The following is a 25186-nucleotide window of genomic DNA, read 5'->3' on the forward strand; positions in this document are numbered from 1 at the left end:
AGTGTCATCTACCTTGACACTCCGGAACATGCACGAGATGGCGTACGCTCAGGGAATAGGGACCGAGGGACCGCATCCGGTGTGGTGGAGTGGAGTTGGGGACTACACAGGGGTTTTCCATTCCTACGGGGTGGATCAGTCGACGTGAGGGACACCTCAGTCCTTTGCCTACGGCGGCTTGACTCCATGGTACGTGGGCCCCGGAGCAGGAGCAGGAGTGGATGCGGGGATTGGGTCATCAGGAGCGGGTACTTCCGGAGGTGGTGGTGATGACGAGGTGATGGTGGAGCAGCAGCAGCAGCAGAAGGAGGAGTGATACTCCTTGTTTTATCTTTGTTGATGGTAGTTAATTTTAGTGATTAGTAGTGTGGTTAGACTTTAGTAGTTGTTTTCGTTGAGACTTTGATTTTGGACTTGTATTGTTGGCCATAAGGCCAGATTTGTCACTTAACTATGTTGCAGGACTGTTTTGGGGGTCGGGAAATCATCCCGACTCAAGTTATATGACAACTATGTTTACGTATGTGGGGTTACGACAAGTTTTATAAGGCACCTTGGCCTGTAGGTACTCGACAGAGTACCCCGTACTCTATCGAGTAGCTGCAGGAAAGTGGGATAAAAAGCATTCTGACCTGTAGGCTACTCGATCGAGTAGCCAAGACACTCGATCGAGTAGCATGGCACTCGATCGAGTACCGCTACATACTCGATCGAGTAGCACTGTTACAGGAAGTTTTCGAAAATTGAAAATGTTCAATTGTTTTATAATCGCAAGTTTGATGTTTAATGTGGTTAATAGTACGTAGTAACACCTATGAACCATTAATTTTATATATTGGATGTCAAGTTCCGGTCTTATATGCACATTTGTCACAATTAGTGACGTGGTTACGGTTTCTTGATTGTTTTAATATTACATATGCCATATTACCATTCATTTATTGAAATTACATTTCTTCCTACGTTTGTGCATACGATATTAATGTACTTTATCGACAGCGGCGAGTTGTCCCAATGTATGTATAGGATTCATAATTCAACGAGTGTATGCTTAGCGAGTAATGTCCATGGTAAATAATGTGTTTCCATTACATGTTAGGAATCAAGTAATACGTAATCTGTGTTGTAATCTCGCTGGTGAACTTCGGGGACGAAGTTCCTTTTTAGAGGGGAAGAGTAATGTCTCGAAATAAAAAGGCTGATTTTGAAATTATGTTTTGTTTGCCTATAATGTTTTGTTGCTTAATTGCAAAATTTTCTAGTACCTTGGTTACTTTACTTGTATGAAGTGTAATTGGTTACCATAGTTTGTTGAGTAATTCATGCGTTGAAGTGAAAATGATAGTACGTTGCAAAGGACCGTCATAAGGAGTCTTATCTCGGCGCGATGCGTCGTAATAGAATGAATTGAGTAACAAAGTGGTGTTAATTGTGCAATATGAGGTTGATATAAGATATGATTCGGGTTGATAGTCGTTATCATATGATGAGTAATGGTCGTTTGTGTTGGCCCGTATGGCAAGGTCGATGTTTGATATATAATAATTAGTAAGAATTGATGCATACATGTAGGGTGACAATTAACGGTGATAATGCTTGCATGATAGTTGTAAGAGTCGATAGGTATAGAGCGTAGACGGTAATGATGATGACATGGGGGGGGGGGGGAATGGTATTTCCAGGGAGCAGTGGTTTGAGTAGGAAGTTTGGTAATGTCGTGTTTTTTCGTGTCTTGTGCGTGAGATAGGTGAGTTGAACTTCGGGGACGAAGTTGTTTTAAGGGGGGAAGACTGTAATACCCGCCCTTTTAGGGACCCTTTGACTAGCGTTGACTGACCTTGGGAACGGGAGTAGCCTTAGAAAGGCGTGCCAAACCATCTTGAGTTGCGCGTTAAGAGTGGTACTCGATATAGTAGAGGCTACTCGATCGAGTAGCTAGGTCACTCGATCGAGTAGGGGGCCACTCGATCGAGTATGTAGGGTACTCAATCGAGTACTGAGTTTTCAGCGAGGGTTTTATATCGCGTTTTGTTAAATCCGCAAATCACTTCCGCCACTTTCCTCCTATCCTTCAGTCGCCCATTTCCCTTCCCTTCACCTCAAAACCTCCATGTAAGCCTTTTGAAGATCCTTGTGCCTTAGGAGAGCGTCACTTGTGTCGGGTAGCGGTCTTTTGTTGAGTTTTCTCTATAGGTATGTCATAATCATCATTCGTGTCCTTGATCTTGTCTGTTAGGGTTTGCTTGTTAGTAATAGATAATTGTGTTGTGCTTATAGGATTTGGTTGATTGCTGGATATGTCATATGTTGGTATGGATTGGTTGCAGTTGCTTAAAGGTAGGTTCGCCTACTCAGTTTCTGTAGATGGTCTAGCGTGTCGGTCGTTGTGATTGTTTTGTGATTGCTTAGTATCGTAATGGCATGGTGTTGATAGTGATGGTGATTGTGTTGTGGTCTTTGGTTCTCGAGATGCGTTCTCGGCTGAGTGGGGTCACTTGCGGGAGTGGCTTCACGCCCTAGTTTCGCCCTTCGTGGAACCCGCCACGGAAGGGGATGTGCACATTAATGAGCAGGGTTGTCGCTCGATATGATGAGCGGGGCTCAGGTGGGAACGGCTGCGGTCCCCCACTGGCAGGGCTGGTCCAGTGGACAGTCAGTGATGGAGTTGGTTGGGTTGTTGTGATGGTGTCTGAGATTCATAGCTTGTATTGTGTTGATAATTGTAGTTGCTCTTGTTGTATCTTGTCTCAGTACTGACCTTGTGTGGTTGTTTTGTTTGTTATGTGTCTGCAGTGATCCCTTACGGTGAGCAGTCGGTCTTAGTAGGTGTTGATGTTGTTGATAGCTGGTGCCCGGGCAGGGATGAGTCTTCACGAGATTCGGTAGTCATAGCGAGTAGTCTTTGAGTTGTATCTTTCATAAAGTTTGTTGGTTTAAATAGCTTGTAATACAATATAATAGTTCTTTTATCGACATTTGATTATTACTATCCTCGGGCAACCGAGATGGTAACGCCCTTATATGCTAAAGAAGGCCTAGTTAAGGCTCCTCTGAATATGGGGGTGTTACACTCATACCCGACCCTTAGACCCTTTATTAATAAAAGAAAAAAAAATCGTAACTTCTCTGAATTCATACTGGCAGACCATAGAAACCAAAGCAACTAAAGTCTCTTTCTCTTCCCTCATCTCATAAAGTGATAAAACCCAATCAAACTCTTCTGACAATACCACCACTCCACCACTGACACAAGGAAACCACCACCACAGCACTGATATGCGACTGGCAACCATCTCTCTAATAGGCGGCGACCGACAACCACCATTAACGGCAGCCAGCGACGGTCATATGGAGACGGCTATCAAGTACGGTATTAATTTTAGGGTTCCGAGTTTAATTATTTTACATGTATTTGGAGGTAAAATTAATTTATGGCTTCTTTGTCTTTCTTAATCTCTTTGGTATGTATATTAGATTTGGTAGTGTACAATAGAGATTAATAAACTCATAATGTTAAAGTACTATGAATTGTTTTTAATATTAAAGTGGCTGAAACTCGGACCCGCGGGAAGACCCAGACCCGACCGTTAACCATAGGGTCCGTGTATGGGTCCTCAAATTTTAGACCCTTGCGGGTTTGGGTCGGGTACGGGTCCAAAGGGAAAATCTCGGGTCCGGGTCTGGGTGGACCCTACCCATTGCCACCCCTATTGTCCAAGTTTTCTAGTTTTGAAAATGAAGATGATCGGTCAACCTATATTGTTAAGCCTATGACATGTACGGGTTTTGAAAGGGGTCGAAAGCTTGTTTTTGCTCCATATTTTGAAGGGTATGTACCTTTTTTTTCATACTAGCTTCTATTAATAATATTATTCGATGCTACTTATTAATAAGCTATGCTAATTGTTTAATTCTATAAATGGTAGCAATCATTGGATGTTGGCTGCCATTAATCCAAAGGATAGTATAGTATATTGGTGTGATCCGGCTTGAAATATAGAGCCTCGTGAATTTTTGAAGGATAAGTTCAGCATGTATACGATTTAAGAAATTGCAATTATCTCGTAAATTTACATTAGTTTTTGTAAAATAAATATAATTAAGCCACGTATATAACATATATTTAACACAGGGCAATTACGAAGATAAACATTATGGATCCTGAGAAATGTCACCAAAAACAGCTTGAATGGATAATAATAAAGGTACCTCTTCAACTGATAATAATGTTTTTTTTTTTGGGAAAGGTTAAGTATATTAATCATCAAAGGGGGGCAAAAATAATGCAGGTTACAAGTTTACTTATAAAGAATATACAAAAGAATAAGCACAAAAATTGAGTATAAGCATAACACTCTACTGCTTTTGAAACCAAGCTCTATCCCTACTCACTAGAGCACTTCCATTTTGCTTCAAGAAACGAGAGCCTTCACTTCACTAAGTATTTGCTTAATGATCATCTTTGGACTTCTCACAAACTGATCCATCAAAGCCTCATTTCGAACTCTCCATAACCAATAGATTAATGCAACATGACAAGCTCCTGTATACTTCCTCTGCAATTTTGTAACTCTTCGTCCAGCTGAATACCAGGCCACCAGATCAGGAAACCTGAATGAAATCTGAAGCTGCTGCTGCATCAGACTCAGACAGGCTTTAGCATAATCACACTCAAACATCAGATGAGAGTGACTTTCATTATAAAGCTGACAAATAGGGTAAGTCACATCAGTCAACAAGAGCAATCTAAACAGCATATCTCTAGTAGGCAATCTCTGATGCATAAATTCCCAACAAAGGAAAGAACATTTTGGAATATTGAGAGAGTTCCAACATAGATATCTCCAATCCACCTTAGGATGTGCATCTCTCAACCAATCATACTCGGCTGCTACTGAGTATTCAACGTCTTTGTTCAACCATTTATGTCAAAGTATAGGCTTGCTTAAAAGTGTTCATAGTAAGGGAAATCTTTTTCCATGACTAGCTGCAGTCTGCAGGGGCCATGTAATAAGTCCTTGCAACATTCTTCATATAGACATGATTAACCCACCTTACCCATAAGTGATCTTTTTTATTAGCAAGCCACCACACATATTTCCCTAAGAGAGCCTTGTTCCAAGTTTTAATATCCTGAATGCCAAGTCCTCCTTCCTCCTTAGGTAGACAACAAATCTTCCAGTTAATATTAGGGACTTTTTTGAACTCAGAAGTGCCACTCCAAAGAAAAATCTTCCTGATAATATTGTTATCTCCTGAATTATATAGTCTATGTTATATTGTTATGGGTTTGTTGTTTATAAGTGGTAGTTGACATGATTTCGATTTTAGTGTCCTACGTTGCCCTTTGGAAGTGTCTTATGTAGATATTATGTTTGCCGATATATGTTGGAGATTATCAGAGGACGATATATTAATATTATTCCAAGTGTACGTCCTTTAATTTGTTTCTTCGATTTTAAAATTTACTTTGTTTTATATAAATTACACATGTTGGTACGTAAATAATTATAATTGTGTTTTTTGGTTGTATGTAGTTCATGTTTAAAGCCCCAAAGACATATTCAATTGAGCAAATTGATGAGGTGCGGGACATTTGGGCAACATATGCATTGCAGTTTAAGGCGGAAGTATTTGATGGCAATGTTTAAAGTATGCTAACACTTGTTATCTAGATAGCTTAAAAGTATGGTGTGTGGATGAAAAAAAGTCTTGTTAGTGCTTGTGTTAAACTTATTGTCGGTAGTTCGTATTTTGGAGGTGTGAAATAAATTCCGTTTTGTTTGGTTGGATTTAGAGTATAAATGTAAGATTTGTTGGATTTTCTTAAATGTAGGAGGATATATTTAAGCTATACGACTCTTGTCGTATAAGGTATGAATGAAATAATTTTTATTTCAAAAATCTAGTTGTCAATGAGCATGGATTGATTTTATAAATTGGCGCCAAAAATTGGATTTCATAAATTGGCGCCAAAAATTGGGCAGGCTGTATTCATAATTTGGCGCCAAAAATTGGGCGGCCTATATTCATAAATTGGTGCTAAATTGATTTTTAAAAAAACGTAGAGAAGAAAGTTCCTAGACAAAGTGTCATGAAGTTGGCGCGAAAATTATGCGTGCAATGTGTTTAAAACAATAAGGTTGAGACACAAAACCGTCCTCCCTAAAAATGTAAATAAGACGGTTCTAAACCCCAACCGTCCTCTTGTGAAAATCAAAAGAGGACGGTTTGACTTTATGTCAACCGTCATCTTAGGAAACGAGGACGGGTGAAATTAGGACGGTTGTTTTAAGGTTTTAGGACGGTTTTTAACCGTCCTCTTTGTCTATTTTTGTAGTAGTCCGAATGGTCTACTTTGGTCTGTTTGGCTTTAATTGCAGGAATGAACCCGAAAGGTGCAAAACTGAGCTTGGAACTGCCCCTATAGCTTGCATTTAGGAGATGGATATAATTAGAGCGGAAATACTTCTGCCTTGGGATGCGTGAAGTCATCTTGGAAGCTAATCAACGTCTTATATGCTGACACAGTGGTAGCTAACTCGATTGAGCATGTTGACTGACTTAAATGCTCGATCGAATCCTTTTGGTTGCTGAAGACTTCTCGATCTAACTCCTACTATGCTCGATCGAGAAGAAGTGTTTATGGTGTTCCTCGATCGAGTAGGTGCTATGCTCGATCGAGATGATTTTGCTGGAGTATGTTCAATCGAGTAGTTTCAACTAACTCGATCGAACAACTAGTGGTCTGACGCAAGATTTTATTGCGTGATCTTATTTATTTATTTTATTAGTTATCGTATTTAGTTAATAAATATCTCTCTTATATAAATAAGAGAGACCTAATTAGGTTAAGGGGATTCATTGAGTTTATTATCAGTTTTGCATTGAAATTAGGAGACTCTTGTTCGACGCTTGCCTTTCTATTTCTCGGATTTTAATTTGTGTAATTCCTTACTCTCTTCTTACTCAATTTAATTCGTAGTATTAATTCCCATTTGCAACCTTTAATTCTCTTGTCTCTTAATTACTGTTTAGGATATTAGAATTAATATTTAGTTTATGCAAATTTTGTTAATTCATCTTTAAATCATGTCAAATCTAGTTCTATCTATTGTTATTAACCACTCGATCGAGCAAGGGGATTTAAGGAATCGTCCACTCGATCGAGCAAAGTCCCAGCACAAGAAAGAAGTCCTCGATCGAGTATTTTCAAAGTACTTGATCGATGAACTTGAGGAAGGATGTTCTCGATCGAGTAACTGTAGTTTACTCGATCGAGCTTGTTCTGGTGCATATTAGACGAGGGAGTCTTCTTTTTCCCTTATTCTATTTTCAATTGTTTTACCTTATTTCTTCCCCAAATTTTTCGACCCCATTGAATCCCTTGACCAAATCTCTCAAATTCTTCCCTAAATTTGACAATCTAATCACCCAAATATATTTTAAGCACGAATTAAACCAAAATACCCTTGTTTGCATCATTAAATTTTGATTTAATTAGGGATTTCCGAAGCTAGGGTTGCGAAAGTCGAATTAATTAGATTATTTGAAGTTTTCATTGGTTTAAATTGTTTTTATTATTGGGTAGTCTACCAAGTAAGTTCCTTTCCTCTTATTTAATGTTTAATTGCAATTTTTCCCTTATTTTATACGAGTTAGGGTTGTGAAATTGGTTTGGGGAAATTCAATCTTTTTGCTAGATAGTTAATTGGAACTTGAATTTAATTATAGTTATGGAGAGTGACAAGGAAGCCGGATTTGAAGAGCCCAATTCAACGCCGTCTGTGTCGACTTCGACGGCTGCCTTGGTCGTGGTGCCTGCTGCCACCACGTCCGCTATTACTACGCCGGTGTCGACCACCGTCGCTGCCGCCACTGTCACTGCAGCTGCTGCTGCATCCGGTTCATGAATTGGGACGGGCATGAGTTCCAATGCTGCTGCGTTACGGGCTCCTGCTAGGAATGCTGTTACACTACAAAAAGAATTAAAACAGGCGACTGATTTTGGCGACTGAAATCAGTCGCCAAAATCAATTTGGCGACTGAATTCAGTCGCAAAAAGTCAGTCGCGGACCTTAGTCGCCTTTTCTAGCTTTGGCGACTAAAGTCGGTCGCCAAATTTGGCGACTGCCAAATCAGTCGCCAAATGCCAAAAATGGCGACTGATAGGGTAGTCGCCAAATTGGCGACTGATTAAAGGTAGTCGCCAAATTGGCGACTGAATAGCAGTCGCCAAATGCCATTTTAGTCGCCTTTTTTGGGTGCGTAGAGCGCTTGGTTTGAGCCAATTTATGACGATTTGTGATATGGCGATCGCTATTCATCGCCAAATTGGCGACTACATTGAATCAGTCGCCAATTTGGCGACTGAATTTCAGTCGCCAAATCACAAATCAATCGCCAAAACCACTGTATGTTTTGGTGGTTTTTTTCGTTTTCATTGCTAGCCAAAAATTTACAACCTGCATACAAACCGATGTTCCACAACACCATACATCCCATTTCAACACACACAACACCATACATTTCAACCCAACACCTCCCAATTTCTCAAACTTCATTTCATATATTGAAAATGAAAGTTTTACAAGCTAAGCTATTCTAAATGTTCAAGTCTAAATGTTCAAGTCGTACAAGCTAAGCTAACATCCCAATCATCTTACTTGGAAGCCAACACCGGCTCCATTCCCCCCATGTGGACCATGCGGATCATTTGGATCGTAATTGGATCTAGGTCCGGGGTTACAACCTTGCCACCAAGTCTCAAACATTTCCATTCTTTCCTTCATTTTCCGGAATTCTTCATCACGTTTGGCAAGTTCTTCATCACGTTTGGCATCACGTTCATCACGCTCTCTTATTTGACTTTGAAGTTGACTAATAATTCCAGGTTGATACGTGTTCTTCGGGAATTGTTGAAGTCGATCTTCTACGCGTTTTCTCATAGAAAGCCGGTGTTGAACTTCCGGTACCATACACGTGCCCTTTCTTGAAGCCATCCACCAACTCATACCATATGTCATTGTCCGGTTTTTCTGGATTGGCGGCTTTTTCTCGTTCAAATGCTTCCTACAATATTAAACAAATGGTAGTAAGTTAATATGGTAACCACCTTATATACGACATTTTAAAAGAGAATAAATTAACAAAAATTAAAGGTTACGGAAAACTTACATATAATTGCTTGTCTTTTGGCTTAGTCCAAGTTCTAACCCCTTTTCCGTCAACTCGGAATGCGTGTCGTAAACGAGTTCCGTCTGCCGCAATCGGCTGTGACTTCATCTTTCCTCTCTGAATGAAAAAAAAACATACATGTTATAAAATCAACAAAAAATCTAACATAAAATAAACATGTTGCATTGAAAACAAAAAAAAAGTGTAAAATAATAGACAAAGTACTTACACCCAACATACGATTCCAGAACGATCGTGAACCCGCGTAATGAGTAGGCTCGTTCACGGCGTCTTCCTTTCCTCCTCTTTTGTTGAGGGATGCTTGCTTAGACTTCTTCTGAAAAGCGGGAGTTTTGGTATGCTTTATTAAGCCTTCATACTTGTCACCTGCAATTACACATATGAAATCATAACTAATAAGTTACTGATATTATTTATAATATAAGAGAGTATATACTAATTAATTAATACAAATAACAAAACAAGTTAATTAAATACCTTTCATGTGGTCTGGTTCCTTTGGGCGCCTAACTACCTTCCAAATCACGTCCCGATATCGTCGAGTACCGACTTCATCGTACCTGATACGGACATTCTGTTCTTGAGACGGTGACCAAGCAAATGCTTGCTACAAAAAAAAGCGACAAAATTTCATATTAGTATTTATAAAAGTATAACCTTGGTTATTAAAACAAAGAATTACGGAAAATATATACCCGAAAGTTATTGAACCATGCTTCTCTTTGTGCATGAGAAGCTTGTGTCCACGATGTAGGAATTGGACCCACGAAATTAGTCTTCGTGCTTTTCGTGACACCTCGTACCACGCAATCGTCCATAAACCTGCATTTATTTTGAACATGTAAAATTACAAACAATTATTATTTAAAAAAAAAAAAATAAAAAAAAAACAAAATAGTAGACTAATAAAGAATAAAACTTACCATAATCCCGCCGGCTCAAGAATCATCTTATGATCCGAAGTGTACCGTATCGGCACCCGTGGTGGCTCGTCGGTAGCGTCAGTCTCCTCACCGTCACCGTCTATCAGATCGGATCCTCCTGCACAAACTCCTCCTCCCGCTCCGGACGCGTACTCTGTCCTCCTCCCGAGCCGCCTCCACGCTTCCTACCTCGACTGCTCCACCATCTGCGATAATACAAATAAAAATTAACACAAATAATGATAAATGAAAATTATACAGACTTCTAAATTTTAATAATTTACTCTTGAGGTATACAAAATTATACCAATTTAATCATCTTCATCTTCAAACCCCTCGTCCTCATCCTCATCCTCTTCCTCATCGTCATCATCGTCATCATCATCATCATAATCATCTGATGCATACCCATCAGGAAACTTCAAATTTTGTAACCACTCACACAATACTTTTCTCTTAACTTTGTCGAGAGTGAAAATGGATGTTGGCTTAGACCCGTCGCCGCGAATGTGTAATTTGGGACGATGACAAAATTTCTGCAAATCTTTTCTAGAAGCAATGCTATCACATTTTTCACCTTCTACATCCATGATCATGTCAATTAGTTGCTCAAGGAAATTCTTTTCTATGTGCATTACATCCAAATTATGTCTTATCAACATTGTCTTCCAATAAGGAAGGTCCCAAAGAATGCTTCTTTTAAACCAACCGTTTTTCTGCTTTTTCAATTCTTTAAATTCTTCGTCGGTACCATCAATAGGGGATGGTAAATCACATACCGTCTTCCATATCTCATCCCCAGGCACTCGTTTCGGAGGGGCATCAAGCACCTCTTTACCTTTTGTGAAAGCTTTCTTGTTCTTCCTATGTGGATTTCCCTCTCGTAAGAAGCATCTATGACAATCAAACCAGCTTATTTTCTTTCTATTGGGAAGCCAAAATGCTTTACTTTCCTCCATGCAACAAGGACATGCTTTTTGTCCTTGTGTAGACCACCCAGATAGCATACCATAGGCGGGAAAATCATTTATTGTCCACAAAAGGGAAGCTTTAAGTTGAAAATTTTTTTTTTAGACACATCATAAGTTTCCACCCCAACTTCCCACAAATATTTCAACTCCTCCACCAATGGTTGTAAATAAACATCCAAATTACGTTTCGGGCTTTTTGGTCCGGGAACAATAAGTGACAAGAAGATAAATGGTCTTTTCATACATAACCAAGGTGGTAAATTGTATGGTGTGACCATAACGGGCCAACAAGAATACTTCCTCCCCAAATTACCGAAAGGATCAAATCCATCCGTACACAAGCCAAGTCGTACATTGCGGGGTTCCTTGGCAAAATCAGGATACATCTGATCAAATCGTTTCCATTCTTCCCCATCACTAGGATGACTCATCTTCCCCGGAGCACGTGGGTTTTCTTTGTGCCATCTCATTTGTTCGGCAATGTTTTTGGTGGCATAGATTCTTTGAAGTCTTGGTGCGAGAGGAAAGTAAAACAATTGGTTACATGCTATTGGTTTCTTACTCTTTTTGGCCCTCTTACTACCGTTGCCTTTTTGCAACACCAAAACTGTATCTCCTTCACTTGTCTCATATCTATCCGCCCCACAATCTTTACATTTGTCAAGCAAAGCATCATCTTTCCAAAATAGCATACATCCTTCGGGACATGCATCAATCTTTTCATGCGGTAATTGAAGACCTTTAACTACTTTTTTGGTAGTATAGAAACTTCGGGTCATGATATTATCATCGGGGAAAGATTCCTCAAGTAACGAGGCAATGCCATCAACAGCAACAAATGGCATATTGAACTCACACTTCAAGGTAATTAGCCTAGAAGCGGCTTGTAACAATGTCATTCTGCTTCCTTCATACAAGGGTTTTTCTGAGGCTTTTAACATGTCAAGAAAGGCTTTTGCTTGTGGGTGTGGCGGTTGTTCTTCAGAAATAGTTGTATGGTCATCACTATTAATAATAGTGGAATCCATAGCATCAACAACCATCTCTCTATATGGGTTCTCATCATTTTGTATTTGTTGGGTGTGAGTTTGTTCATGAATTGGAGAATATGCTTCTCCATGTGAAATCCAATTGTAATAATTTGGTTTAAACCCGTTTATAATGAGATGTTCTTCTACTACAATGTCAAGTTGGTATTTCAGGTTTTTGCATTTGGCACAAGGGCACCTAAGTTTTTTGTCTACCAAGTCATATTCATCTTGTTGTTTAGCAAATTCAATAAACTCGCTAACACCCTTTATAAATCTAGCGGTAGGACGTCTTTTCTTATTGGAATGGTCTAATCTTCCTTCATACATCCATGAACGTTCCAATCTCTTCATTTTAATCTAAAGAAGACCCCAAAGTAATTTAAACATTTTTAAAAAATAACAATAATATTACATACAAAATTTAAACATTATACTCCACATTATACAATAAACATATGAAAACAATATATAAATATTGTCAATAAGTAATCCATCTTTGAATGGGGTCCTTATCACTCCAACCTAAACCCGTCAATGTACGTTTCAAGTCACTAGCAAACACACTTGTAATTTATTAATGAGGAAAAAATTGGCAAAGCGACAATTCCCTTGAGTTCTCCAAATACACATATACATGTATTCGGAGAACATTAAAGGGATCGCCACCAAACTCATTCCTCATTAATAAATCACAAGTACGTGTTTACTACCTAAATGACTTGAAACGTACAAAGACAGTCCCAAAATGGGGACTATTCAAGAATTACTCCTAATGAGTAATTCTTGAACGGGTACTAAGTCAACATCAAATCAAACAACAACACAATCAAGTACTAAATTAATTAAGTCAATCAATAGCCCAATTCAACCACATAGTAAAGGCTTCTATCCTAAAGTCCGTAACATAATTTGAACTAAAATTAGTAAATTTAAAAAGTAACTGGTAAGAGGAGGTTACCTAATCAAGTAAAAGCAAAAATGAAAAGAAAACAAGAAGCAACAATCACAGCGTGCGGTGGTGCCTAGCGTGTGGTGACAACCACGAAAAGAGAAAAGAAAAACAAAAATAACAAGGTTATTCTACCTCAATTCATCAATAACATGAATTATCAAACTAAATTTATCAAAATCAAGTCCTAAAGAAGGTTCTACTTAGCTAATAGATAATTTCTCTTAATCCAAAAGACGGTTCCACTTAGCTATTTCCATTAATGCAAAAGACGGTTTCACTTAGCTTAATATTAATAATAATAAGGCGGTTTAATTAGTAATAATAATAATAATAATAATAATAATAATAATAATAATAATAATAATAATAATAACAATAATAATAATAATAATAATACTAATAATAATAATAATACTAATACTAATAATAATAACAATAATAATAATAATACTAATACTAATAATAATACTAATACTAATACTAATAATAATACTAATACTAATACTAATAATAATACTAATACTAATACTAATAATAATAATAATGAGACGGACCACCGCCACCCTTCCCCCACCGCCACCCTTCCCCCACCGCCACCCACGGACCACCGCCACCCTTCCCCCACCGCCACCCACGGCCGACCAAACCCCCACCCATAACCCTAAACCTAAACACAAACCCCCTTAATCATTCCCTTTTAATTCAAACACAAATTAAACTAAATCTAACTACAAATTAATCTAACATACTAACTACAAATAAATCTAACAAACTAACCACAAATTAATCAAACTAACTACAAATTAATCTAACAAATTAAACTAATTAAACTGAAATTAAACAAAAAAAACTAACCTAATTAAAGAGAGTGATGGAGGCAATGAGAACGGTGGTCACGGTGGTGGAAGTGGTGGAAGTGGTGGTGTGGTTGTGTGGTTGTTGTCGTCTTTGTTTCGCCCATTTTGCTTTCCTCTCTTCTTTGTTTTTTTTTTTTTGTTTTGAAAGAGTAAAGCGGAGAGAGGAGTTCCGTTTTTCTATAAAAAAATTTGCGCGAAAAGCCATTTGCGATCGAAATTGATCGCCAATTTGGCGACTACTTTTAAATCAGTCGCCAAATTTGATTATCGGTCGCCAAATTAGATTCCCCTTTTTAAAAAAAGCAGTCGCCAAATTGGCGACTGAATTCAGTCGCTAATTTGTTAATCAGTCGCCAATTTGGCGACTACCAATTTCAGTCGCCAAATTTCGGTCGCCTGTTTTAGTTTTTCTTGTAGTGTTAACACTTCTACGGAATCTTTATCTGAGTTTCCGGAGGTAAGATTTCTGTCCCCGTCTCAACGTACTCGTTTTATGCATTTAATGGAATGCCATATGACCTCGACCTGTTTTTTGAGTCGCCCTGCCCTAGAGACTCTAGGAATTTTAGAACCTGTTGTGGGTTTGCTAAAAGAGACGGGGATGTCGGGATTGGCCACTATGAAGGAGCTCACCTATAGGGCACTCACTTTAGAGTTTTTTAGCTCTTTTGACTTTAGTCCTGCGGCCTATGCGACTGACCATGGGAGCTCTTGTATCACTTTCCGACTATTTAACACTACTTATTCCTGGACTTTAGTTGAGTTCGGGGAACGTTTGGGTCTAGTAAGTGAAGGCTGCCTTAAGCCTCCTAAGAAGCTGACGCGTCAGATTTGGGCTACACTTTCACACATTCCCTATGGTTAGTGTCGTGGTACCCACGTCCATTTACCCCATGCCCGCTATTTTCTCCGTGTGCTTGGAGAAACTATTTTTGCTTGCTCATTATGAACCTAACAGTGTTAACAATACTGAGTTATCCATCTTAGCTGGGTACCTGAACATTGACAGTGGTACCCCATTTTTTTAAACATTGCATATTTGACAGCTCAGCATTTTAACAGTGTCGTGTCGAAAGTAGCGGGTACGATAGCGTCTGGTGGGCTAGTGACTCGTATTGCCCGCCGCCTCTTCCCTGATTTTCCCCGTGGTCTTAAATATTATGATAGGGATAATGTTCTTAACATTTCTGAACTGGCTTGCTACTGACCGTAGGATGTGGAAGATTTGCACTTCCACTTCCGTGATTCTACCTTCACCTTCTCTACCCCGTCTTTCACCTTTGCCTATTGTGACGGGTAGAGTATCAGCACTTCCACCTTCTTACTTCCTTGACTTCTCTCCTCCCGCTTCTAGGAAGCGGAAGAGGACTTCCCCTGCTGTTAGGGAAGTTGGAGAGTCGTCTGGACCTTCACAGGCTGGGCCTACACCCGCGTCCACGGCCACGCCCACGACCACGCTCACGCCTGAACCTTCTACCTCTACCTCTCAACCGGTTTTTATTCCACCTCTTGTTTTTGAGGCACCTGATGTCATGGACCAAGGGCGTTGTGATGATTTGCTTTTAGATATGTGAAGGAGGGTATCTAGGATGGAGCGGGATCAGGCCCTAGCCTTAATACTACAAAAACACTCAAAGAGAACGGTTCAAAACGTCCTTCAATCATAAAACAACCGTCCTTAATTCACCCGTCCTCGTTTCCTAAGAGCACGGTTAACAAAAAGTCAAACCGTCCTCTTTTGCAATTAATAAGAGGACGGTTGTATTCTTGAACCGTCTTTTTTGCAGAAACTTAGAGGACGGTTCCCTGTTTCAACCGTCATGTTTTGGATACATGGCGCGCTTTATTTACGCACCATCCTCACCACGCTTTCTTAAGCAACCGTCTTTTTTTCAATTTTTTGAAATCAATTTAGCGCGAATTTATGAGTATAGCCCGCACAATATTGACACACATCCATGCTCCTTGACAACTAGAATTTTAAATGAAAATTGTTTCATTTATATCCTATACGACAATTGTCGTATAGCTTAAATATTTTATCGGACTACAATTCAGAAAATTCAGCAAGTCTTACATTTATACTCTAAATCCAACCAAACAAAACGGAATAAGTTTGAACCTCCAAAATACAAACTATGGACGATTGATCTTTTAACACAAGCACTAACACAAGTTTTTCCATCCGCAAACCATCACTTAAGCTATCTAGGTGACATCCGTTTGGAGCGTCCAGTCTAAATACTTTAGACGTTCTCATCAAATACTTGCGCCTTAAACTGCAATGCATATTTAGCCCAAATTTCCCGCACCTCATCAATTTGCTCAACCGAGTACCTTTTTGAGCCTTTAATCAGGAACTACATACAAAGTAACCAAAAAATACAATTAGTTAGCATAACAAATAGATGAAACATATAATTAGTCAGCTGAAGAATACAGCTACCTAAAATCAGGCTAAGCGCAAAGGGAAGCATATTTCAGAGGATCGTTGCAGGGGACAAGCGACCTTATATTTAGCTCTTCCAGAACATACTGCGATACATAAGACAATTAAGACCCATGTATTGAGTGAATGTGTCTATTAGCTGGGAAGTCATATGAATAAAACTAGAATAGGGAACACGACAAAGATCTAACTTATGTCTAAGACATGACCCCGAAGCTCTACAAACTTTCTACTTCTCTTAAGCTGTGGCGCCTCCTAGAAACTACATGGATATTCAAAATGGGATAACATATGGAGGTTCTACAGGTATACCTAACATATACGAAAGGAACCTCACATCTAATCGTACAGATCTACGCAAAAAGGGAATCCAAAATGTACTGAAGATCAATTTTCCGACATCTTACTAGACTAAAAAAAAACTGATACCACTATAAGTCTATAACTAATACTGCCATTAAGAGCGCATACCTCATATTAAACAAACTTAACCTCCTCATAGACATCTGTATCTAAGAAAGCATATTAGTTTGCATCAAAAATGAATTATCTGCATCATAACATCATAACATAAAAATGTTTTCCTCTCACTAAACAAAACAAACAAATAAGCTCAGCAAACTTAACCTATCCATGTCTACTTTTGCAACAAAATCAACATAAATCCAGCAGAAAAAAAATTTAAATATATTAACAACCTAACTACTCAAAACCAGGAAATAAATCAAAGTCAGGTTCTCTTGTATAAACATTATTTTCTTTAATCGACTCGTCTTAAACCAATGATGAAGTTATTATCAATATGATTTTATGCCTTAATAGTTACTTTGTGTAGTACTTCGTCTTACTACACGGTGTAAATTAATATGAAAGAAACTAAAGCAAATGTATCCGAGAAGGATGTTCGGTTCACGAGAGTCTCATATTGATTGATGATGATTTTTTCCCCTAAAAACAGTCTCTCAGTGTTTTAGGTTCTTTTGGAACTTCCGCAATGATGACTATGAACAAGAACTGACCTTGGGCATGAAGCTTTGCACTTGTAGGCAAATCATTTCAGTTGCTTTCACGGCTAAATTTAGTGCCTCCTCTATTTCTTTCACGTCAGTCTGTAAATTAGTAATCCATGTACCTTGTCAAAGAGGAGTATAAAGCATGGAATATATGAGGGATGTAAAGTGGAGTGGCTTTGAATTCTTACCCTAACATTACCGACAAGAGGAAATTGAGACAAGACATTTAACAACGCATTGCTAAGCTCCAGCAATGAAGAAGAATAAATCTCTTCTATAGAGGCTCAGACTTCCAGATAGAGAATCTATGAAAGCAACGAGTCAAGTATTCATTAAGTTTTTCAATAGTACAAAATGTACAGCATATTGCATGGTTGTACTTGAGGGAAGATCAACTTTAATCCGCCTAGAAATCAATGATGACTACAAGGGATTTCAAAGATTACACCGATGCTAGTTTTTTTTTTATTAAGTTTGAAAGGAGCAAAAGAGCAGTTCTAAGACGTCTAACACTAGTGGGTCTCAAATACAGGTCATGAGTACCAACTCAATTGCTTAAACATCTAATAGATGATAGCTAATTATTAAGCCCATTAGAGGATAATTCAACGACTTAAAGTTTTGAGTAATGAATTGATGTGTAGGTCAACTACAAATATAATTCTTTAATCAGATAATGGTTCAAGGAAAGTGCATTTTAAAGAATGTTTTATTCGTACTATGCTAAGTTTCTATATTCCGACACACAGCATTCAGCAGCAAAAGGTGAAATATGGTGTAGTTAACTCACCTGAGCATCTAGTACTTGTGATAGAGTTTCCTTTTGTTTTAACAACCCATATTCGATACGTTTGCTTATCACAGAATCTCGCAGTTCTGATATCTTTACTGATACAAAAGCGGAAGCTTTAACGAACTTTTAACGAACTTAGAATCGTCACGTAGTAAGCGCGACGAGTTAATAGAATTTAACAAACTTGTTACGGATATTTAGCTTGTGATTCGGCCTTGAATACAAGCTAATGGTGCCCAACGAACAAACTACCTCGTTTGTTTGTTAGACGAAGATTTGAATTACAATCTCAAATCGGGTTTGTGATCAAAACTTGATCGGATTTTCTGGAATTTTATTAAATCGTTGAATGCCTCCAAGAGCATACAATCTAGCCTTTAAATAATAGTAATGTCTCCATAAACACCGAGACTCCTAAACAAACTTGACGACGATTATTAAATCTAAATTTAATCCACACACCCAACAATTAAATCTTAACAACTAGCATTCTAACTAAAAGTTAAGATACAAATCCAGGGATTAGTTTTATTAATTTTGACTAAGCTTCCTAATTGACTTGGCCTTCCTCGAACCCGACTCAGTTCGAAACTGGGCCACCATTAAGCAATAAACCAACTCCACTCCAACCCATATGCAACGCTGCTCTAAGATACAAGTTCATCTCAATAGGTCCCGAGTTTGAGCCCTGCTCCTGTGACGAGCCAATAACCACATCATCTATTATACTTGTATCATCCCCTCCGGCTTGCAAAGGAATTGTCCTCTATTCCGCTAACCCGTCATCATCCAAGTAAGGCGAAAGGTCGCCAACATTAAAGGTAGCATGTACCCCGTAGCCTCCAGGCAGCTCGAGTTTATAAGCATTATCATTAATTTTCTCGATGATCTTGAATGGACCTTCGGCACGGGGAATGAGCTTGTTCTTCCGCTTCCCAGGGAATCGTTCCTTTCGCAGATGGAGCCAAACCAAGTCACCGGGACTAAACACTCGCGACTTTCGATGCTTATTCGATCGGTCCTTATAAGCTGCATTCACCTTTTCAATTTGTTGCTTAACTTGTTTATGCAATTTCAACATAGCTTTCAACTTGGCTTCAGCATATTTGTGAACTAACTCGTCCCTTGGCACCGACAACAAGTCGATTGGCATAAACGGATTAACACCATACACGACCTCAAATGGGGAGTGTTTAGTAGCATAGGTCGGATACCGATTATAAGCAAATTCTGCGTGGGCCAACTTTATATCCCAATCACGCTGAGTTTTGTTCACCAATCCTCGCAGCAGCGTACCCAACGTACGGTTAGTCACCTCCGTCTGCCAATCTGTTTGCGGATGATGAGAGGTACTAAATAACAGTTTCGTACCAACCTTTCTCCACAAAGTCTCCCAGAAATAGCTCAAAAATTTAACGTCTCGATCTGACACAATGGACCGTGGCACTCCATGTAAACGAACCACTTCCCGAAAGTAAAGATCCGCTACATTAGCCGCATCATCTGTTTTGTGACTGGCGATAAAATGCGCCATCTTTGAAAACCGGTCCACTACTACCATAATAGCATCCATACCTCGTTGAGTGCGAGGCAAGGCTATCATAAAATCCATCGAAACGTCCTCCCATGGCCGGTTCGGCACGTGTAGAGGTATATATTCGCCGGCCTTGAAACGACTCTTCGCTAGCTGGCAATTAACACATTTTCCAACCAACTCTTGAATATTTTCAAACATTTTAGGCCAATAAAAATACTCTTGGAGTATTTCCAAGGTCTTTTGTGGACCAAAATAGCCAGCAATGCCACCGCTATGTGCCTCACGCACCAACAATTCCCGAATCGGATGTCTCGGAATGCAAAGTTTGTTACCCTTGAATAAAAATCCATCCTGCAACTGAAAGTCCCTGCAAGAACAAGTCCCACATTCCACATAAGTTTCCCCAAAATCTCCATCAGTGGCATAATATTCCTTGATTAATTCGAAACCGAGTAATTTCACTTCAAGGGTAGCTAAAACTGAGTGTCTACGTGACAAAGCATCAGCCACTATATTTTCTTTCCCTTCCTTGTACTTGGACAAGAATTGGAAGGACTGTAAAAATTCAACCCACTTGGCGTGCCGTGGGTTCGAGTCATGACCCATTAATATATTTCAAAGACTCGTGATCGGAATGTCGAACAAAATGATTAGGACGAAGATAATGGCTCCAAAGGTTCAAAGCCCGAACTAATGCATAAAATTCTTTGTCGTAAGTAGAGTAATTACAACGTGCCCCACTTAACTTCTCGGAAAAAGAAGCTATGGGACGCCTATTTTGAACAAGAACTGCACCAATCCCAACCCCGCTAGCGTCACACTCCACCTCGAAAGGCTGTGTAAAATCTGGTAAGGCTAGTACAAGGGCCTCACAAAGCTTCTCCGATCATTTATCAGTTCAAAGGCCTTTTGAGCAGCCTTGTTCCATGAGAACGAACTCTTTTTCAAACATTTTGTTATCGGGCTTGTAATCGTACTGAAGTCTCGTATAAAACGACGATAAAATGAAGCTAGGCCATGAAAAGACCAGGACTTGATATGATAGAAGGATAGGCCAAGTTCGGATGGCTTCAACCTTACTCTTGTCGATAGAAACTCCGTTCTTGGATACCACGTACCCCAAAAAAATCACTTCATTAACTAAAAATGAGCATTTCTCAGCCTTTCCATACAAGTTTTGGATGCGTAATACCTCGAACACTCTCCGTAGGTGCTCCAAGTGATCAGTCAAATTTTTACTGTAAATTAATATATCGTCTAAGTAAACTACAACAAATTTACCAATGAATGCTTTAAGTACCTCGTTCATCAGACGCATAAAGGTGCTCGGAGCGTTGGTTAAACCGAAAGGCATGACCATCCATTCGTAGAGTCCATGCTTTGTTTTGAATGCCGTCTTCCACTCGTCTCATTCTTTCATTTTAATTTGATGGTACCCACTTCTCAAGTCTATTTTGGAAAATAACTGAGAACCATGTAACTCATCCAACATGTCGTCGAGTCTCGGAATATAAAACCTATATTTGATAGTAATATTATTTATAGCGCGGCTATCAATACACATACGCCATGAGCCATCCTTCTTAGGTACCAACAAAACCAGAACCGCACAAGGGCTGAGACTTTCTCACACATAACCACGCTCGAGCAATTCCTCAATTTGACGTTGAAGCTCTTTTGTCTCTTCTGGGTTACATCGATACGCAGCTTTATTGGGTAAGGGTGCCCCTGGAACAAGGTCTATCTGGTGTTCAATACCCCGTATAGGGGGTAATCCTTGAGGCAGATCCTCGGGAAACACATCCCGGAATTCTTCCAATAAACGGTCCAGCTCCAATTTACCCGATTCAGCATGTAATACCAGACACGACTCCCGCTGTTCTTTAGCTATGAGTGCGTAGATGCGCCCTCCTTATTGAATAATCTTCTCAACTTCTTTCCCACTGATTTCTCTTCCACCGACGAGTAAAGATGGGTTAGATTTCTATTTCGCCCGGAATAAATAGAACGCACATTGTCAGGGGACATAGGTTTAAGCACAATCCTTTTCCTGTTCTTTATTAAGGTCAGTATATTGCTCCTCCCTTGATGTAGTACGTTTCGATCAAACTGCCAAGGACGTCCCAACAATAGATGACAAGCATCCATCAGCACTACGTCACAAAGAACCTCGTCCTCTACGGACCCATAGTGAAATTCACCCTTGCTTGCTTAGTGACCCTTACTTTATTTCCGTCGTCGAGCCAATGCAATGTGTAAGGTCTTAGGTGCGGTAGGGTGGCTAATGAAAGTTTGTCAATCAATTCGGTCGACGCAACATTCGTGCAACTACCCCCATCCACTATAACACTACACCAGCAGTTTTTAATCTGACATTTGGTATGAAATAATTGATTTCGCTGCTCCTCATCCTTTGCTTCTTATGTCGAATGTAGCATACGTCGCAATAACAAGGTAGTATCATAAATAGGGGCATCGAAAATCAGGTCTTCACCCGACTCTTCCTCGCCCTGTGTTACGAACAGACCCTCCTCTTCGATCATCACGTCATATAATTAATCTCGGACACTAATAGCTTCCCTTAATGTCACGTTTCTCTTGTTAGGGCAGTCACTCTGAAAGTGACCGAAACCCTGACACTTGAAACAACGAATTTTAGACAAGTCCCACTCCTTCCCCTTAGTCTCCATACGGTCTGGTATAGATGATAGTGATTTGGTGTTCACTCTGGTACTAGGATCAGCTCCCCCTAGTTTCAGACCTTCTCCCTTGTTCCATACGCTCGGCCTCGGAGTAGTCGTAGAATTAGCTTGGAATTTTTCAGTTGGGCCTCAACTTTAAGACAAAGAGTACACAACATATCGAAGGAGGCATATTATTGTAGTTCGACTTTATCGACTATGTATGTTACGATTTAATCCCCTGCTAAATCTTGCCATCTTTTGCTCTTCGATTTCCTCAATTTCTCCCATAAGAGTGAGTTTTTCAAATTCCCCAATATAATTGGTAACGGATAAACTACCCTGAGTTAAATCTGCTATTTTTTTATATAAGTCGATCTTATAGCTTTTGGGTACATACCTTTTACGCAACTTTCGTTTGAGGTCTTCCCAGGAATTGATTTTATTCTTGCCCTCTCTTGCACGTCGTTCCTTCAAATTTTCAAACCATAAGGATGCGTTTCTCACCAGTTTTAATATGGCGTATTTGCAGCTCTTTTCGTCAGACAATTCTTTAAACTCGAATATACGCTGTATTTTCCGTTCCCACTCCAAATAATGCTCGGGGTCCGTGCTCCCTTCGAATTCTTGAAGTTCAGTAAGCTTGAACTCGTCTACTTTCCGAATTGGTTCCCCTCGCTGTGCTTGAAATCGAGATGCCCTCGGAGGAAGGTTCCTCAAAGCCTCACGAAGGCTATTAAGGAAGTTTGGGTCGTCAAAGTTTTCCATTACTGGTTAGGATCAAGAGCCGAAGCTCTAATACCAGATGATACAAAAGCGGAAGCTTTAACGAACTTTTAAAGAACTTAGAATCGTCACGTAGTAAGCGCGACGAGTTAACAGAATTTAACAAACTTGTTACGGATATTTAGCTTGTGATTCGGCCTTGAATACAAGCCAATGGTGCCCAACGAACAAACTACCTCGTTTGTTTGTTAGACGAAGATTTGAATTACAATCTCAAATCGGGTTTGTGATCAAAACTTGATCGGATTTTCTGGAATTTTATTAAATCGTTGAATGCCTCCAAGAGCATACAATCTAGCCTTTAAATAATAGTAATGTCTCCTTGAACACCGAGACTCCTAAACAAACTTGACGACGATTATTAAATCTAAATTTAATCCACACACCCAACAATTAAATCTTAACAACTAGCATTCTAACTAAAAGTTAAGATACTAATCCAGGGATTAGTTTTATTAATTTTGACTAAGCTTCCTAATTGACTTGGCCTTCCTCGAACCCGACTCAGTTCGAAACTGGGCCACCATTAAGCAATAAACCAACTCCACTCCAACCCATATGCAACGCTGCTCTAAGATACAAGTTCATCTCAATAGGTCCTGAGTTCGAGCCCTGCTCCTGTGACGAGCCAATAACCACATCATCTATTATACTTGTATCATTTACTCCCAAAGAGTACAACTGTCTCTGCAAAACAGAAAGGAGTACTTGCAAGCAAAACTCGATACACAAAATACTCAGCATGTATTATGAGAAACATCTAATTGCAAGCATCATCTGTAAAGAAGAATTTAAATTTTGACTAAGCAAGACTAAAACTTTGAATCACAAAAGAGAAGATATGTGCAATGATTCTTGAATTTTTGAACCAATTGCTCATTCAATCCCTTGGCTCTACTTAATTTTTCACCCAAACACAATATCTTCTAAAGCTATTTGTTAAAAACACACAGTTTCAAAATTGCAGGTTCAAAAACATAAAAATGTAAACTAGAAATAAAATCAAAAATCAAAAATACTTAATAAACAACCAATTTTACCTAATGAAGCCTGTGAAACGCCTCTTCTCTTATCACTGCAAATGAAGACAAACAATCAAATTAAATTGGGAACACATGATAACTAAACAATAATCTAATGATGATAATATGTGAGCTAAAAAAACGAGATGGAAAGCCTAAGTAACCCAAAAATCAATTGAACAAAAACCCCTAAAACTGATTGAATGAAAAACCCTAAAATCGATTGAACGAAGAACCCAACATGTGAGACCGTCATCAATCAGACCCGCGAATCATTCAAAGAGAAACAAAATCGTGAGCAATATAAGCTTGAGTAACTCGGTACCTCGATAAGGAGATGAAAGAAGGCGACCGCTGGTGTTGATAAGGATCGGTGGTCATGGTAACGAGGCACGGCGGTGGCAGCCTCAAGAGAGGCGATGGTGTTAGCGTGTCGGTGATGGTGGGTACGCTAGGGTAGAATAGGTGTTGGTACTGTGTTTGAATAGAGGGGAAGGCAAACGAGTGAAGACCGAGGAGTAGTGGGGAATGGGAATATCAACATTGATCATCATTATTAAAAAATAAGAAGACGACGGTTCAAGGAAGTAACCGCGTTACTTATTAGTAAGAGGACGGTTATATTGACCAACCATAATTGTTATTTTTATAACAAGGACGGGTCTATTATTCAACCGTCTTATTTATGTATTCACTAATAGCGCGAAATTAATTGGTTGGTATAAGACGGTTCCGTCCCGAACCGTACTCTAAGAGGCGTCCTCTTAGCCTAAAATTGTAGTAGTCATGCTATATATATTCCCTCTCTACGAGTATCATCTGAGTAGAGGGCGTCCGGTGCCAGATGGGTTGCCACGTCCCTCATTTTACCGGTACCCAGAGGGTGAATACCCTAAGCTTGAGAGCGAGGAGAAAACGGCCGAGAGAGAGGAGAGGATTATAGATGACCTTGATGAAGGAGTTCGTTCTAGGA

General features: G+C 39.3%; 1 protein-coding gene and 2 long non-coding RNA genes across 4 annotated transcripts; all 3 read right to left on the reverse strand.

Annotated features, from left to right (window-relative positions):
* Positions 1-4412: 4412 nt before the first annotated feature.
* Positions 4413-4784, reverse strand: LOC141629161 (uncharacterized). Its single transcript, XM_074442205.1, has one exon. It carries the CDS (start codon positions 4782-4784, stop codon positions 4413-4415), a length of 372 nt encoding a protein of 123 aa, XP_074298306.1.
* Positions 4785-15935: 11151 nt separating this feature from the next.
* On the reverse strand, positions 15936-18251 carry LOC141634329 (uncharacterized). 2 transcript variants are annotated; one of them, XR_012539053.1, is made up of 6 exons: positions 18185-18251; positions 17583-17699; positions 17401-17490; positions 16853-16931; positions 16379-16467; positions 15936-16292 (listed from the first exon to the last, which is right to left on the reverse strand). It is a non-coding gene; the product is annotated as an uncharacterized LOC141634329 (long non-coding RNA). The 2 variants fall into 2 exon arrangements; XR_012539052.1 differs by having other exon boundaries at positions 17583-18232.
* Positions 18252-23852: 5601 nt separating this feature from the next.
* On the reverse strand, positions 23853-24761 carry LOC141627360 (uncharacterized). The gene is made up of 3 exons (XR_012536927.1): positions 24539-24761; positions 24232-24266; positions 23853-23968 (listed from the first exon to the last, which is right to left on the reverse strand). It is a non-coding gene; the product is annotated as an uncharacterized LOC141627360 (long non-coding RNA).
* Between the last annotated feature and the right edge of the window lie 425 nt (positions 24762-25186).

The sequence above is a fragment of the Silene latifolia genome, chromosome Y (assembly GCF_048544455.1).
Source record: "Silene latifolia isolate original U9 population chromosome Y, ASM4854445v1, whole genome shotgun sequence".
Classification (NCBI taxonomy): Eukaryota; Viridiplantae; Streptophyta; class Magnoliopsida; order Caryophyllales; family Caryophyllaceae; genus Silene; species Silene latifolia.

Coding starts and splice junctions, on each gene's coding strand:
- LOC141629161 (XM_074442205.1), bottom strand. CDS start 4,784: ATGCATCAGAGATTGCCTACTAGAGATATGCTGTTTAGATTGCTCTTG.